General features: G+C 45.9%; 1 protein-coding gene across 1 annotated transcript in view; it reads right to left on the reverse strand.

The window, feature by feature from the left end:
* The window catches only part of REL (REL proto-oncogene, NF-kB subunit), a 42,401-nt gene extending 26,760 nt beyond the window's left edge, over positions 1 to 15,641 (reverse strand). The window contains exons 1-3 of the mRNA XM_034764275.1: positions 15,361 to 15,641; positions 6,833 to 6,975; positions 1,908 to 2,056 (exon numbers count right to left, since the gene is read on the reverse strand). Coding sequence (XP_034620166.1) covers positions 1,908 to 2,056; positions 6,833 to 6,975; positions 15,361 to 15,367 — 299 coding nt within the window. The 5' untranslated portion in view covers positions 15,368 to 15,641. The remainder of the gene's footprint in view (positions 1 to 1,907; positions 2,057 to 6,832; positions 6,976 to 15,360) is intronic.
* Positions 15,642 to 18,007: the final 2,366 nt, after the last annotated feature.

An 18,007-nucleotide genomic window follows, 5' to 3' on the forward strand; every position in this document is an offset into this window, starting at 1 on the left:
CTATCAAGTACCAGTCATCTTGTGGGCCAAACTGGACTTTTAAACTAAAAGCTCCTTAACCAATGGGTTCTCAAAACTTACAAAGTCTGACCCTTTTCTAAAATATGCTTGGGTATCACTGTGAAAGTGACTGGCCAGTGACCATATCACTGACCCTGAGCAGAGGGCTGGAGCAGGAAAGAAAAACTGATTAAAATGCACAGCAAAATTAGGCAGCACCACTTCAGCGCCAGCTGAGTGGCAAGGAGCAGGGAAAACAGAAGCGGGGGGGGGGAAGGAGCAAGAGGAAAATAAAGGGAGAGACATATTAAAACCAGTATATCATCAAAGCAGGGTAGTAAAAATCTTAACACAGCGATAGTCACATGTGCACCAGTATAGTCACTCTTGGACAAATCCTGTCCCTGCCTTGATAGCTGCAGAAGGCCCTGTATATCCTAACATAGTGGATATACAGCGTAACAGATCACAGTCTGGATCCTGGTGTATTAGTTTTATTTTCTCACCAGTCTCCCCACTCTGCACAGTCTAGTTTGTAAACATTTTGTTTTCTCAAGAGCAATAATCAATTTCCAATGTTTAAAGACCATAAGGAGTGAACAGACACAGTTGTGAATTCTTCTATAGAGAAATGACCAAAGTCCATACCTCCTACAGTATGTCATGCTTTTACCTTTATCTTACATGGCATAGATATGTTTGTTAGCAACTCTGTTGCATGCAGCAGTTAACTGAGATGTTCATAACACCCTAATGAGTAGCTATACCAGAATTAAATTGGAGCTGTGCCTACTTACACCAGGGCTGAATATGGTTCAAGTGGTGACTCCTTTGCTGCTGAGACTTCTCTACAGAGTCTCACAAGATATAGTTTTTAGCCCACTGCTCTTTTCCAACTACTGTCTTCCTTTCAATCCCTTATTTCTATCTTTAGCCATAGCTAGCCCATTTATGATGGTACATATCTTTCAACAAATTTAGGCCAAGATTTTCACAAGTGACTGGTGATTTGGGGGTGCCTAACAGGAGACACTTTGAAGTGACCTGATTTTCAGAGGGTAGGTGGCTCAGTACTTTCTGAAAGAGGCCTGATTTTCAGAAGTTTCAGGGCCTTGATGTCCATGCTGAACAGACAGGGCCTCAGTATTTCGTCTTCTCTCCAAAATCATACACACACAATAATATATTTTAGAATGATCAAGGGCTGAGATAACCTTGCTGGGATCCTCTAATCCAGTGCCCCCAAACACCTGGCCTGCTTGATTTATCTATGGGCCTGCATGACATTAAGTGTTATAAGTGTTAATTTAAAAAATAAGGTGGTTGCAAAGATAACGTTCCAAATGTGAATGCAGTGTTAATCAATGCAGAGTTGTCTTCCTGAGCCTACAGAAAGCCTGAAACAATTATTTCTCTCCTAAACTCCATTAATTTCCTTGGAGTGTTGATTCTAATGATGACAAATTAAATGTCATCATTACCTATTTCACAGCTGATCATTTTAGTACATAGAGTGGGAAAGGGCTGGAAGTCAAGCCCACAAGAGGTGGGCTTTAGGAGCTGCCTAATAGGATATGCAGAGGAAAGAAAAGAGAGAGAAATAGAGGCAGGAGGATGGGAAAGGAAGAGACTAAATAAGGTACTGAACAAATAGCACATTCCGAAGGCAAAAAAACAGTTCTGTTCAGAAATATGTTATAGGGTGCCAGGGATGATGTGTCTGTCAGGGATGGGTTAGAAGAATACACAGGGGGGAGATAACTCCAGCTCTGGCAAGGAAATCATTCCAACTGTCCTTTCAGTCTGGTGGTGGGATTTTAACAAAGGTTTCCTGGTTGTCCCCAAGAGCCTCTCCAGCACATCACTAACATTTTTAGTCTAAAACTCAACACAAAACTGCTACTTACGATAGGACTCTGCGATCTCGTCCAAATTCTGCTTCATAGTAGCCATCCCTACAGTCTTTTCCAACCAGGTCATGAGGGTGCGGCTTGTAGGGCTCATTCTTTGTCACTAATGTAATCCTTACTTTCACTTTATCATCAAAGTTCAGAATCTGCAAAAATGTAAAGAGAAATGCACTTAAATTCTAAATCACATCTGTCTAAAAGATTGCATAATTTGGATGGTGGACAGGTGACACTGACAAGATCCTATGGATAAGTGGGAATAACAGTTTGTCTTAATTGTTGCACTAGAAATGAAAACCCAACCCTTGTCTCCTGAAAATTCAGAGGCTGTGTTTCATCAAATTACCATTCATTTCACACTGAAAGCCAGAGATGGAACAATTACAAATAAAAATATACTGTATTTCAGCCATTTGTCTGACAAAATATAGATATCTGAAACATCCAGAAAGAATTAGGCTTTTATTTGAAAAAATAAATCACATCATTAGCCAGCCTGGCTAAGTTACAAGAGGTTTGTAGTCAAGAAATTCACTGGTCATTGTCAAACTATTGATTTCTTTTACATTTTAATTCTTTCTACTCCATGCAGTTGTGAAAACAATGTCTCTCTAATCTCGACACAGAGAACTCTCCATAGGCCTGACTTAATGTCCCACTAAGTCAGCAGGTGAATTTACGTTGGATCAACGGACTTTCAAGCAGGCTCTAGAAGCTAAATTTGCCCCTGTGCAGAGGGCCTAAAGTGCTGTGTAAGCTTCATGCAGACACTTTGCGTGGGGTGCATTTTGCCCTGATGTTACAAGGTATATTTTATTACCATGCCTGTAGCGAGGCGGTGTGGTTCCCCGCTGCCCCAGGGAGGGACGAGCCTCTCCAGACACCAAAGTGGGTGGAGCTAGTGAACCCAGCGCCTGCCCCCCAGAGGTCAAGGCGCAGGACAGGAAGTATAAAAGCCCAACCCCAGAGCTCACTAGAGCTCCAGCTGCCGGAGAAGCCAGATGCCTGTGGCCTAGCTCTCGGTTGGGAGACTCCTGCAATTGGTGACCAACCCGAGGACTGGCCAGACCAGCTGAGGCCTGATGCTGACCAGACCCCGGAGAAGCTGTTAAACTTGCCTGTGGCAAGTTACCCAGAGGAGCTGCCAAGCCTACCGCTCACCGGCTACCCTGAGCAGCCTATGGTGCTTGATTCCTTGAGGACACTGTCCAGACGCAGGTACCTCAAGAGGGGGAGGTAGGAAGTAGCCTGGGGGCAGCTGACCCTAGTCTGGCTGCAGCACACCCAGAGCCCATGTCAGTGTGTTGCGGCCAGGATCCCCACTGACACAGCAACGGGTCTTCTGTCGCTGCTAAGGCCCCGGGCTGGGACGCAGTGGAGTGGGTGGGCCTGCGTCCCCCCGCCATCCTACGTGCGGGTGGCAGTCTCCCCCTCTCCCAGGCCCTTTGGAGCCAGGGCCTGGGCCTTCTGAACTTACTTGTTTGCTCAGCCCGTCTGAGGGCCTGAGCCATAGACTCCATACTGCCCACCCTGACCCAGGGCCTGGGCCTGCTGTTCACTGTTTGCTCAACCCCTGCCTAAGGGCCTGAGCCTCCCTCATTCCCTCCTCATTCATGCTCACACACTCTCTCTCTCTCTCTCATCTGGTTCATTTCTCTCAGCCTTCAGATATGTCACTGTCTCCTCTTACCCTAAGAATAATCCCTGACTCTCTAAGCCCCTGCCTGAGTGCCTGAGCCACTGACTCTCCACTGCCCCCGCCCTGAACCAGGGCCTGGGCCTGCGGAATATAACTGTTTGTTTGCCTCTATCATTGCTGCGGCATGAAACCCCGCAGCCCGACTAGTTCCCCAACCCAACTGAACAGACGTAGCGAGGTGATGTGGTTCCCCGCCGCCCCAGGGAGGGACGAGCCCTGGCTGAACCCTTCTACAATGCCTAATTTTCATTACAAATACATCAAATTCCGCATTCAGGACCACACAGGGACTCCCACTGAAGGGGAAGATTCCGCTCTCACTGAAATCAATTGGAGTTTTTCCATTACTTCAATCAGAGTTGGATTAGGCCTATTAGTTGATCCAAAAATGGTAGGATCCCTTACACAGACGAGATTCCCATCTGTTGAAGCAACAGGAGATTTTTCCCAAATAGCATATGCTGTACAGGACCTATAATGTTAACATCATTACAGCTTTGAGCCATATGTCCATTTTAAGAGAAAAGACCCTCTTGAGCTTTTGGCGAAATGTTCACACACTGTGCATGGAGCTGCAGAAAACCTCCCTCTCCCACTAGGTTTTTTAGGACAGTTGTGAACCTAACTCCCAGTGCGCTTCAGATACGTTCACCAAATTCTGCCTTCAGGCAGATAGCTCCCAGTGAAGTCAGTGAGGGTTATGTGGGTGAATCTAAGGGCAGAGTTTGGCCTAAACTGATTGAAGTGTAACAGCCTGAAAACGTATCTGACAGATATGTCAAGGGGAGTACGTTAACTGTGATACTAGCTCTCCTCCTCTACTTCCCCTGCCTCACAACAGTTCCATTTCTCTCTCAACCTTTTCTTCCTATACCCCTCCCCCAAACCCCCGGCCATGTCTGAGGATGAAGCATTCATTGTATTCTTTTTCTCAAACCTTTTGTCTGATCCTGGTCTCCATAATACTCTCGAACCTCCCTCATTCCCTCCTCATTCATGCTCGTTCTCTCTCATCTGGTTCTTTCTCTCAGCCTTCAGATATGTCACTGTCTCCTCTTACCCTAAGAATAATCCCTGACTCTCTAAATACTTACCCCTTTCCCCCACCTCCTCTTCACACCTAAGCCCTTCAGCATCCAGCCAACTCTTGCTGCTTTGACTTCCTTCCCTGCTAACTCTCTCCTTTAATCTTGCAATCAGATTTTCACCTCTTCCATCCCACTGCTCTCACTAAACCCACGGGGTTCCTCTCTACTCTCACCCTCCTTGACCTTTCCACCTGTGGTGGCGGCTGGTTCTCTTTGCTGGTAGTCAGTTCCAAACTCCCACCCCTGGCGTTGGAGTGGAAATCCCACCTACAGCCTTTGGGGATGCAGGAAATCACCCAGAAATCACTCCGACACTGCTATTGGTAACACACACAGCTTTGTCAGCAGCAGTCATCTTGAGCAGCCTACCATCCTCACCCCCCCCCCCCCCCCCCGTGCTCTCAGACACAATCAGGGCCTCTTTCCTTTCAGGCTCTGGCTGATCCTCAAGTGCAGCACTGTGCAGGGTCACAGGGGCCACATGCTCAGGCCACTCCCTGGACTCAGCCTGTGTCTCCCTGCAGCAGCACATGCCCTCTCTAGCAGCCCATCCAGTCCCTTTCCCTTCTCCAATTGCAGGAGAGCCAGCAACTCACAGACAGGGTGGGATTTCCTGCCAGCTCTTTAATCAGTCAAAGAGTGGGGGAGGCTGGCACCTCCTGTTTGTTCATTCCCTTGCCAATCAGAGCTCCAGGGACAGGGTTCCATTTCATTGCACTGCTTCTGATCTGTGATGTGGAGCGGAATACTGCTGCTTTCAGCCCCATTGTCCACACATCATCCTTCTTAACTCTCGCTCATCTCCAGGGGCTTTTATGCAGCTGGCACACCACCTCTCTCTGACAGCTCCTTCAATGTCTGCTTTAAAGACTCCATCATTTCCCCTTTTTTCCTCTTCACTAGAATGCCACAAGATTCTGTCCTTGGGGTGTGTGTGTGTGTGTACTGTATATATAACCCCTACGGGATCTTAACCCCTCTCATGGTTTCAACTATTGATGACTCCCACATCTACCTCTCCCCTCCCCATGCCCTGATACAGTTCTTCCTGGATGTCCCACGATCAATTTAAACACAACACAATAAAACTGGAATTCACCTACCTCCCCAAGTCCTCCCCTCCCTTCTCCATCACAGCAGATATTTCCATGTCCCTTCCCATATCCCAGGCTCACAAACTCACATTCCTTCATCCCACACATTCCGGCTGTTGCTAAATCCTACCGCTGTTTCCTTTACAACAGATCCAAAATCCATCCATTCCTTTTCATCTCTACTGCCCAAATCCTTGATCAAGGCCTGGACATGTCCTGTCTAGACTACTGTGAATCTCTTCTCTCCGAACTTCCGGACATCTACCTTATTCCCATTCAATCTATCTATAATGCAGCTACCAAATAATCTTCTGCTGCTCTGACCACATCACTCCCCTTTCTCAACTACTTTATTGACTGCATCCCTTTCCACCTCAACTTCAGATTCCTCATTGGGGTTTTCCAGGCTCTGTACAGCTGTACCTCCGAATCACTGGTTATATGTATCTATCTATTTGATCCCCACATTCCCCCAAATTCACCTCACCCCAGGCTCCCTTTGTTCCCATCTGCAACAGGCACTTCCGTGCCTTCTCCCATGCTACACCCTGCAGCTGGGATACCCTTCCCAAATCCTGTATCCCAGACAACCTCCTTCAAAGCCCTCCTCAGAACCTGCAATCAGTCCTCTAGTTAACTCCCCCTCAATTGTTAAAAAACATAGTTATGCAAGTACCCAGAACAAACAAAAAGCTAAGAACAAACCTGATCCATCCTGAACAACCCAAGCCACCAAGTAAGCATACTCTGTGTCCCTTCCTTCCATCACCCTGGTTTGTTACCTTCCTCTGCAGCTTATCTGACTGCTGTCAATTTAGACTGCAAGCTTTGCAGAGTAGGAACCAAGAGCCTTATTCTCCACTTTGTTATGTTAGTTGTTGTAACTTCATCAGCTTCAGTGAAGTTATGATCGAGAAAGAAAACAAACAAAAAAGCAGGATTACAGAATGGAGAATCAGGGCCCTTATTTACCGTGTAAAGTCCCAGGCACACTTGCAAACATGGTGCAATGTAAAAAATAATTATGGATAACAGTATTACCTCTACAGAGGGATATGTCTTATTGCTGTCGGTACTACGTTCTCCTGGAATGCTGCCTGCTGATCGTCCTTCACATTTGTACCTGAAACGCATGCCTCTCTGCCTGGGTTGCTCGAATATTTCGACACAGGGTTCAGACCCACCTTTAGGAAAATGAAAATGTTTAAGGTTACAACACAATACAGCTTAAAAAGCAAAAGGAAGGGTGGCTTTATGGTTAAAGCACTGGACCGGGATCTAGGTTCTACTCCTGGATCTTCTACAGATTTCTTGTGTGACCTTGGGTAAATCATTTAGTTTATCTGTGCCTCAGTTCCCACTCTGTGAAATGGGGGTGATGAGTGGGAGAAAGGATTTATCTGTCTTATATATTTAGACTGGCAGATCCTCATGGCAGGGTCTGTCTCTTACTGTGGGCTTGTCTACATTACCGGCAGGATCGACAGGCAGCAACTGATCCAGCGGGGGTCGATTTATCATGTCTAGTCTAGACGCAATAAATTGACTGCTGAGCACTCTCCCGTCAACTCCGGTACTCCACCAGAGAGAGAGGCGCAGGCAGAGTTGACGGGGGAGCGTCAGCCGTCAACTTACCACAGTGAAGACACTACAGTAAGTAGATCGACTTCAGCTATGCTGAAATTGCGTAACATAGATCAATCCCCCCCTCTAGTGTAGACCAGGCCTGTGTGTATGAACACAATGGGAGCCCCAGAGGAGGAGACTTCTAGGCACTGCTGTAATATAAATAATCATTAGTAGGGTTCCCTCCCCATGGAGCTCAGTTTCTCTTCGATAGTGGTAAGGGTTTGTCTGCTGAAAAATTATTTCATAATGTCAAAATGAATAGATCATTAGTCCAAGGGAATGGCTGAAATTTTTAACTATAGTACATTTTTCTGAACGCAAGTCCCCGCAAAATGAAGGTGTTTCCTCTGAATCGATTGATTTAGTTTCTACTGCATTGAAGCAATAAATTCTATGCAAATTAGGCAAAAATCCCCTAATGCTTTCAGTTTCTTTACTGTGGTCCCAGATATTGCATTGCTATACTTTGAGTTGTCCACTTCCCACAGGAGCCAGCATGAGCAGCAAGGGCTCTCACAAGATTTTAGTAAAGGGCCCAATGTGTGAGAAGGCATCTTTCAGGGAATGGGTGTCAGGAGATGGTGGGGCTGACATTAATTAAGGCTTTGGAAAGATCCTGACTTAGCAGGAGTCTACATACTTTTTTCAGGGTGACATTCACCCTCTGCTGAGGGCCAGGACAAGGCCTGGGCCCCACTTAAGTCTAAATACAGTGAATTCCACCCTGACTCACAGCATCGAAAATGCTAACCAGTCAAGCAGTGACATAACAGTCTAGTGGTATGTGAGCAGCAAATACTGGAGAAGCAAAAATGAATGAATAAAAGGTTTAGTTTAGAAACTGAATTATTTTAGTTGGTACACACACATGGTCAAATTCTGCACTGACTTATACCTCATGCTCATATAACAACATCCTACACAGACAAGCAGGATGCGCATTACAAAGAAGCAGGAATGGTAATAAGGCACAGTTAAATACATTTGGGAGCAAAGATCCTATGGCATGTCAGCAAAACAATGTTGGAACTTCAATTGTTGTTCCCAAAATAGATATTAAAGAGATAGAAGATCCTCTCATTCCTTCCCACATATATTTTGGACAGTTCTATAAGAGTTTTTGGGGAGAGATACACTTCAGTATTAAAACCTTTTGTTGCTGCCAAAATGGCTTGTATTGGGACTCACCAACCCAAAGCTTGCTTGTACCAGTTCACAAGAATGTCATTTCCTACTAGATTTGTTGGGCCCAAAAAGTTTTTTATTGCAGTACTATAAATCACTTAGCTTACTCCACTTTCCTGTTCTAGGAGTTAAGTGACACAACAGCTCTTGAAAGAATGTGTAAGAGAAAAGAAGAACTCCATCTGTGTGACAGCATATTGACTTTTACTTTTATATTGATAGATAGCTATGGAATGGTGATGTGCATAGAAGTTCTGTTGCTGGCTGAGGGGGAAAACGGTCTTTACATCAAGCTGGATGTCTTTCTAAAAGATATGCTATAGCTCAACCAGCAGCTATGGGCTTGATGCAGGAACCACTGCTGAGGTGCTTTGGCCTGTATTATGCAAAATGTCAACTAGACAATTATAATGGTCCCTTCTGGCCTTAAAATTTATTAATCTATGAACAAAGCTGGAGACAATTTGGATGTTTCTAAATTGGGGAAAGGTACCAAAAAGTTTCACAGTAATCTGAACATTGTCATATCTGTGTAACCCCATCAGCTCAACCAAAGAGAATTTTCTCTCATGTCTCTAGTTTCCAAGATTCCACTGTTTCATATTTTGTTGCCGAATCCTTTTGGAATGAGAGAATGAGCCTTAACATTGTTTTTAGCCAACTGCTCATAAAATGGAAGTAACCAAATATGCCACTTTCCAGCCAATGAATGTCCAGGTCAACATCTGACAACTTTAGAAATGACATCAGAAAATGACCTGACATATTCAATACATGCTGGCCATCACCCTGGCTCCTGTTCTTTTAAAAGGACTGTCCCTTTCCTAAGCTCTGCCCCTTCTTGAGGTATGCTTTTGCACATGCTGTCTTCTGGACAGAATAAGCATGACTAGCCAGAGAAGAATAAATCATAGAAACAGATGGTAAAACAAAACAAAACCCCACAAAAACAAACCAGGAGTGACTTCAATGGGAGATCAGGTTTCTTAGCATCTCACAGAATTGGGCCCATAAATTGTGTGCAAATGTCTCTCACACACTCAAAACAACTTATACTTGTCTCACAAGCATAGTCCAGTGGTTGGGGCACCATAAAGGGAGTCAGGAGGCTCTACCAATGATCAGCTCTATCACCTTGGGCATTATCACTTAATCTCTCCTGTGCTTTGGTTTCCTCATCTATAAACAGAGATAAAGATACACACTTTTGTGGAGCACTTTAGGATCTATAGATAGAAGTGGCTATATATGTGCTAAGCATTATTATTAAAATAAAGAAATGAGTATCTATCTAGGGAATTATAAAGTGCCTAATCATCATGTTACTTAGAAGATTTAGATATACACGTATGTGCGTGCAAATATACGTAGATGTGCCCACAACCCCACCCACCCATGTCACCTGTCAAAGCCATATAGAGTCTTGTCAGTTATGACTGTTTTATAGCAATTGCTTCAAGGACTTTAATATCTCTACTGTAACCTATAATTTTACCTTCAATATACACGTCTAAAGGGTTAGTGTCTCACCCACTGATGATATCAACTGCGTTTTAAAAGTCAGGCCTCGATTGTCTTTATGCAGGTTTAATTTGTGGTTGAAATAAAGGTTACTTAAGTCACCCCCACTGCTTAACAGTAGGTGTGTGCTTGTGGGAAAGCAAAACCCAATGACGCAGTAACCTCCAGAGATTAGAAATTAAACAATTTTAATTTGATTTTCTTTCTTGAAGAACCAAATTATCATCTACAGCTTTACTAAACCAGGCACCAGTAGACAAGAAACACAAAAGGGTTTGTGTGAACCAAGGCTCATGGAGACGTAGAATCATCACTCTTTGTAGTAATACTAGACATCCATTTCTTGTTCCCATTTTCTGTAAATTAATGTGCTCTTGCCAAAGCAACACAGCTAAGACTATTTCACAATCCCCACTCACACAGACAAAGGGCCTCCACACAGGAACATGTACTTTTTAGAGTAGAAGAAATATAAACTACATCAAAAGCGGACATTCTTGCAATGACAACGAGGACTAATTCTGGAAGAGTAATATGCTGCTTAATTACCTTTAGTTAACTACTGAGACATGAAACTGAAATGGAAGTATCTTACAAATCCATATTAAAGGAAGTACTAATAGTTTTATTTGTACTTATGTTTATTGGCTGTAGAATTATTGTGCTCTGTATCCCAGCATGCCTATTTCTCTTTTTGTTATGATACTGCATTTGTATTTGCATGATTGCACTGAAAACTGCAATACATAATTCAAAAGAAAATGAGAGGTAAATTCTCAATGACATGAGTGGTAGAAACTAGTGAAACCATCAATGACAACGTGAGTACAGCAAGGAATGAAAATTACACTGATTCAAGATCTGGGACTTGATTCTGTATCAGTGACAAAAAAAGCATATCTAAACCGAGAAAGCACAGACAGTTTAAAGTTAGATACACCACCAGCCATCGGAATTAAAACTAAAAGATGGAAGTAAATACTGATTTCCCTGTCTACCATTAGGAAGCAGGTTCTTTACCATGACTGCCAAAGAGCTGATGCAAAACTGCAGCTGTGACTGCAAAGGGCTTTCAAGGATTGGATGCTCTGCCTTTGACTAGAATACCTAATGCCCAAGAACATGCAATGGAAACACGGAAGGAGAAATATGTGCAAAGCATTTGTCTTGAAGTGAGGATTTGTATTTGCAAGTGGAATTCCTGAGTTATCTGGAGAAGTCTGCTTGGACCTCAGTGATGAGTTCAGGGAAAGGTGAAGAACGAAGGGAAGTTGGCTGCAACATACCATGCATCTTTCAGTGCACTGCAGGAAAAACAACTGGATCATGGAATCAAATGTTGCCTCCAACTAACAGAGCCACAGATTCCTCTGCACAGAGGGCACAGGCTGTGTGAAGAGTCAATGCCATGAGACTGCAATTCTGGCATTCAACTGGGGAGTGTTCTATGGACACACACTCTGATGCAGTATCTGGAGTGTGTGAATGAGGTGGAGGCAGGGCACAGAGTGGTGGGAGTTTGACTATCAACAATGCAAAGTCACTACACAAAATCCCAAGGCAGTGGGGTACATTAGGTATGGACATTATGGTGGCACCGTTGGGAAAATTCTGCCCCTCCAACTATGTGTAGATACCCTGTTCGGAATCTGTGGACCAGGTGCCCCAACCTGCATACCCAAAAATCAGTGGGCACTTCTGAAAAATTAGGCCTTAAATATTAAGCATTTGCCGCCCCCTATAGCAGGCCAGGGAGGAGTACTGGTCACAGATCTACTGTAAAATATTCTGATTCAACCTAAAACAAGTGCAAATACATTCTTAATTAAGAACAAGCAACCCTCTACCCAAGCATTCATGAACTGTGCACCTTCTAAACAGAGGTAGTTTAGAGGCACAACTGCTTCATGTACTACTTCTTTCTTGTCACGTGACATTACAGAATAGTAACTAGAAGAGAAGCTTATAAATACTAGGAAGTTAAGAACTTCCCCTGCTGAAAAATTCCTTCACCAATTACTAATAAGTTGAAAATATATTAGTCGCAGATAACAGAGATAGATATCTACTGTTTCAGCTTATCTGCTCTAAAATACAATATAATTTTTTTAAATTATGTGTGAATTCAATAATTTGATTTATCTGATTAAGAGCCAGTATTTAGATGAGCAGATCAAACACGTACACTGGCAATGGTTGGCTGAGCAGACATTCACATATCATATATAAGTTTGGGAACACTTTTCTTCCCAGCAACCACTCTAATTAATGCAACCAGTGCTAAAATTAAAAAATTTAAATCCCCATGAAAGATTCCGGAGAACAAACTTTTGAAAGGATGTGGAATGCAAGTGCTTCATTGAGACCAAGAGAAACTAAATTACAACTTTGGATTCCTTTGGCTACCAAATCTGTGATCACTTTCAAATGTCTCTCATTTTCATACTAATTTATTTTGGCCATGATCTGTTCTGATGTGAACTGGATTAAGTTGAGCATTAAGCTGACATTAGCCAACTGGTGTCTTCCTCAGATCTGAGACTAATACTGTAAATTTAGCCTCTATATTTGAACAATGATTCATTTTTCTTTTAGATTTCAATGAGCCATTTTGAAAGTTATCAGAATCTTTTTAACATTTTGTTAAACTAATTCAAATGTTATGTTTGTTCACTAACTTGGTCCTTATGGCCACCTAAGGGGTACTTGGACAAGGATTTAATATTGCTTCTAAAAATCACAAATGTCACCTTTTTAGCAATACAGTCTTAAGTGGCAGAATAAGAAAAATAGGCCAAGATTTTCAGATGTGACTAGTGATTTGGGGAGGGAGGCACTCAGTTTTTAGGTGCTCCACTTGAAACAATTTATAGGAACTGTACACCTAACCTCCACTGAAACTCAGGTTCCTTTAAGGTGGACACCTAAACATTTAAGCAGCCAAAAATCACTAGTAAATTTTGACAACCTATTCATGTGCAATATATATTGGTCCTCATAAATCACCGCACACATGCATTAGCCAGGACACACTGCTTAAACAACTGGGGCTTTTCATGTCACATTAACCTTTGCAAGTGGGAGATTTTCTATTATGAGAGGCAAGTTCTGGGTAATTGCTTTAAAGTGCAGCTTTCTACCCTTGACCCTCAGATTGCCACAAGCCATGAGGATCAGAGGCAGCAACTGTCCCATATGGCAGCCATTTTCAAAATGTAAATGCTTTTCAAGGGGTAAAATAACACGTTAGGATCCCTTGGGGGTTCCCATCCTCACAGCAGGAATAAATCCCATTCCCAGCGATGACAGCTGAGAAGGAGCCTGGGCTCCTAGCAGCTTGCAAAGCAGGCAGTCTCTTGGCTGCCCTAATGAGAAAGGGGAGACTCTCCTCCAAAGCTCCCTGCAGCTGGCAGGCATTTACTCTCCTCCTTTCCCCCTGTCCCCCTCAAAAAAATCTGCTTTATTAATGGGAAGGTAAGGCAGGGTAGGAACCAGTGCCTTCCTCACAGATGTTAAGCATCAAAGGAGGGAAGAAACAGTGGCTCCCAGGAGGGGCTTCATACAAACAAAACAGCCAAATGTTTGTGAAAAGGGGGCTAGTGCCCAGCATCCCTACCCCAGATGTGAGCAGATGTCAGAGCTCTGGATGGAGCTCATTTCTGCATAAGGGGCACATTCCCCCAATATGCCCAAAACCGGGCCCACTACATTTGTTTTTTTGTGAAAGGATGCCCATGTTGGTCAAATAACCAGCCTTGCCTCTCCCACCTTCTACCAAGTGAGGGTCGAGGGGAAAGTGAATGCAACTGTCCTTTAAACAATATGGCTATTATATTTCCCTATATAAGTCACCTGCAAACAAAATGGAACATTGGGGCCACATTTTCAAATGTGAGTGTTCACAATTAGACACCTAAACACCTATTTTAGGCATCTTAACAGGGATTTTGGGGCCAACTCAGCTATTTAATAGCTTGAATTCAGATTTAGGTGCCTAACTTTAGGTACCCAAGTCTGAAAATGTGGTCTCATCTGTGTCAAGTAAATTACCTGTCTCTCTCTCTCTCTATATAAAACATATACAATTTATTGTTTAAATAAACTGCTTATTTAATTTTGTTCCTCTACCACAGAAAATCTCACATGGTGTAAAGTTTGTGACAAGCTCTCAACTAAAAGCTTCATTTAAGTTAGTTATGAGGAAGCTCCTCCCCATTACTTTAGGCAGTGTACAGTCTCTCTACCTTAATATATTATGACCATTTGTTAATAACCACTGCCTCAGGAAAAGTAGTCACTTCCTGCTGCAAAAACACACTGACAGACAGGCACATTTCTATGCATATTTTACACTTGTTCAATATTATTCTTTGATTTCCTAATGATTTATCCTGGAAGGAGGAATTTAAAATGTTGGGGACACAACTATACTGAAGTCAACAGAATTGCTGCCATTTATACCCACGATGAATTTGGTCTGTTAAATTCTATCAACACTCTCACAAGAAGCCACACGCTCGAAATTTGCAGGTCATGTGAATAGACTTCCTCATCGACTAGCTCTCACACTGCTACTTCCCTTCATCAACAACAACAAAAATTAATTCTTTCCTTCCCCACCTCACCTCACCTCTTCCTGTGTGTCACACTAAAGTCAGATTCTCACAAGAGCTTTGGTGGAGCTATCTTTAGTTAGCTTGCACACACAGTAGTCTCTGAGTGAACAGCCATGTCAGACTCAGAAATCTGCCATTGGGCGAGGTCAAATAATGTCAGTCAAGCCTCTGGCGGCAGCTGGTGTCTTCTCAACGGCATGAATGGAAGGCAAGTGCCTTCTGCCAATCCCAGAGCCCTGCCCAAGCTGGGTGAGGAGGACACGCCAGCCCAACTCTCCCAGTTTTATAGAAGTTAGACATGTAGTCACATGCTGAAAGTGTTCTTTAGTTGCAGGCAGCCCCAGACAACCTAGTGTCTCTCCCCCCTTCCCTTCCTATCCCATTCCTTCCCCTCCAGGGTTTCAGAGGTTTTTAAACGCGTAAAGCAGAGAGAGGGGTCGCAGACAGCACTGCAAGCCCGACCTCTGTATCACGACAGCTCACCACACTGCAAGGGGCAGGACAGCCCATCTCGGGCTCAGGGCAGCGGGCCCCCGGCAGCGAGCGCAAGGCGCCCAGGGCAGGGTTCCGCGCGATGGAGACCGCCCGGCGGCGAGGCGGCGCACCGGGGACACTTACCAGCCATGGTGCCCGCTACACACGCGCGCGCTCTCAGCCCGGGACTCTCGGCGGCGGCAGCAGCTGCTCCGCGCCGTCCTGCTGCTCCGGCTCAGCTGTTCTCGGCCCTACCTCGGCCGCTCCTCCCCGCGGCTGGGAATTTCCCGCTGGGGTGACGTCGTAGCGCCAACTGGCCGGTTCCCCCACACGCCTGCTGCGGCCGCAGTGCTGTTAGCCGGGGAGGGAGGGGTCTGATCTCGACAGGGATACTCCTACAATAGAAGCAATCTCTCCCTTCCCCCTGCGTGCTACAGAGCACACACACCCCCGCACGGCAACAGGCTGCCTGCTCTCCGCGCCCGCACCCACTTCCTCCAGCTGCACCCCTAGCGTGCCCGGCTGACCCTCGCTTGGTTGCTAGAGTGTAACACAGGCCTCCCCTCCCAGCGCTCGCTGAGGCACTGTCCTCCGCAACCATTGGCAATACCTACTGTTCCTCCTTCACTATCAGCTTGTGATGCTGTGTGAGAGTGCCCTCCTTCACTGTCAGCTTGTGATGCTGTGTGAGAGTGCCCTCTCTGCTGGGCAGGCACAGATTTTCCTTCTCTCTCTCTCTCACACACACAGACCATCCCGTGCTTACACCACACAGGCACCCCAGATATAGTTACACACACCTGGGATACTCACATTTTGATACCAAGATAAGTGCTTTAGAAATATTGAAAGAGCGAAGCTCAGAAGGAACACTGATGTATTGGCATGGCAAAATTCACAAATATTGCCTATGTGTAAAACAGACACAGGACCCCCAGGCAATGGCCACACGTGCGTGCAATCCAACACACTCTCTCAAACACACCAGGGCCGGCTCCAGGCACCAGCCGACCAAGCACATGCTTGGGGCGGCACCTGGTAAGGGGCGGCCAATCTTGGGATGGCGGGGGGCGCTCAGGGTTTTTTGTTTTGGGGGGGGGGTTGTTTTTGTTTTGGCGGCTGGGGGGGATTTGGCAGCGCAGCTCGGCAGTGGGGGTGTTTAGCGGCGCTCAGCGGGAGGTGTGTGTGGCAGCGGGAGGGTTCGGCGGCACGGCGCTCCGCAGTGGGGGGGAGGGGGTGTTCAACGGTGCTCCGTGGGGGGCTGGGGAGTTCGGCAGGGGGGTTGGGCGGCACTCCGCGGGAGGTGTGTGTGGCGGCGGGAGGGTTCAGCGGCGCGGTGCTCTGCGGGGTGTGTGTGTGTTCAGCAGCGCTCCTCAGGGGGTTCAGCAGGGGGGTTCGGCAGTGCTCCGCGGGGATCTGGGGGGGTTTGGCGGCGTGGCGCTCCACGGGGGGGGTTCGGCGGTGCTCTGCGGGGGGCTGGCATGTTCAGCAGCACGGCGCTCCGCGGGGGTTTGGGGGGCTTTGGCAGCACGCTGCTGAGGGGGTGTGTTATGGCGGCGCTATGGAGGGCGGCACTCTTTTTTTTTTTTTTTTTGCTTGGGGCGGCAAAAAAGTTAGAGCTGGCCCTGAAACACACAGCTGCAGTTTAATATAAGCAGCCATAGCAGTTGCTCCATAATCATGGTTGCAACTGAATGTCCATTATGAGCCCAAGGTTGTGCTCCTTCCCAGACCATAATAGCCAAAATTGGTAGGTTAAATATGATATTTTTAGTAAATTGGACAATTGGTTCCTGAATTATGACACACTAAAAACAAAAAGCATGCTGGTAATTCAGAGAGTTTAACATTTTGTATGCCACTTTGTCCCAATATAAAAAAAGAAAGTAGGAGAGAAAAACAATTTCACTTACTAGACTCCTCTCATAGAGATCTAGTGCCCAGGCCAAACTTTTAGTTGACTGAAGTCTAATTTCAAAAGTTAACAACTTTTGATTTTGGAACATTAATAAGGAATGTCAGTTCCAACATTTAGTACAGGATGTTGAAGGATATTTCATTTAATTAAAAAAAGTATAAGGCTCTCACCCTTTTCCCTGCAAAGATAAATAACTCAGTAACCTGATTGACCAGGAGGCTTGTCAACATCAAAAGAGAAGCATTCCCTTCTTTCCCACAGTAAGACACCTGCTTCCTCAATGTTTTCTTACCCCTAATAGTCCCATGCGCCTCCCCACCCCCCCCAGGCCCACCACATGGGCCCTCCTTCCATACACCTTCCAGAGATCCAGGCGTAGGTAGGGTTACCATATGTCCGGTTTTTCCCGGACATGTCCAGCTTTTCGTCAATCAAACCCCCATCCGGGGGGAATTGCCAAAAAGCTGAACATGTCCGGGAAAATGCTGGCCGGGCACTTCCCCTCCCGCGGCTGTTCTGCTTCTCCCCTGACTCTTCGGCTCTGTTTAAGAGCCGAGCTGCCCGAGCGCTATGGGCTTCAGGCAGCCCCCTTGCCTCCGGACCCCAGCTGCCGGCCGGGCACTTCCCCTCCCGGGCTCCGGCGGCGCAGGGTCCGGAGGCATGGGGGCTGCCCGAAGCCGGTAGCGCTCAGGCAGCCCGGCTCTTAAACAGGGCTGAAGAGTCAGGGGAGGAGCAGAGCCACCGGCCGCGGCGGCTCTGCTCCTCCCCTGACTCTTCGGCTCTGTTTAAGAGCCGAGCGCTACCGGCTTCGGGCAGCCCCCATACCTCTGGACCCTGCGCCGCCGGAGCCCGGGAGGGGAAGTGCCCGGCTGG

The sequence above is a fragment of the Trachemys scripta genome, chromosome 3 (genome assembly GCF_013100865.1).
Source record: "Trachemys scripta elegans isolate TJP31775 chromosome 3, CAS_Tse_1.0, whole genome shotgun sequence".
Taxonomy (NCBI): domain Eukaryota; kingdom Metazoa; phylum Chordata; order Testudines; family Emydidae; genus Trachemys; species Trachemys scripta.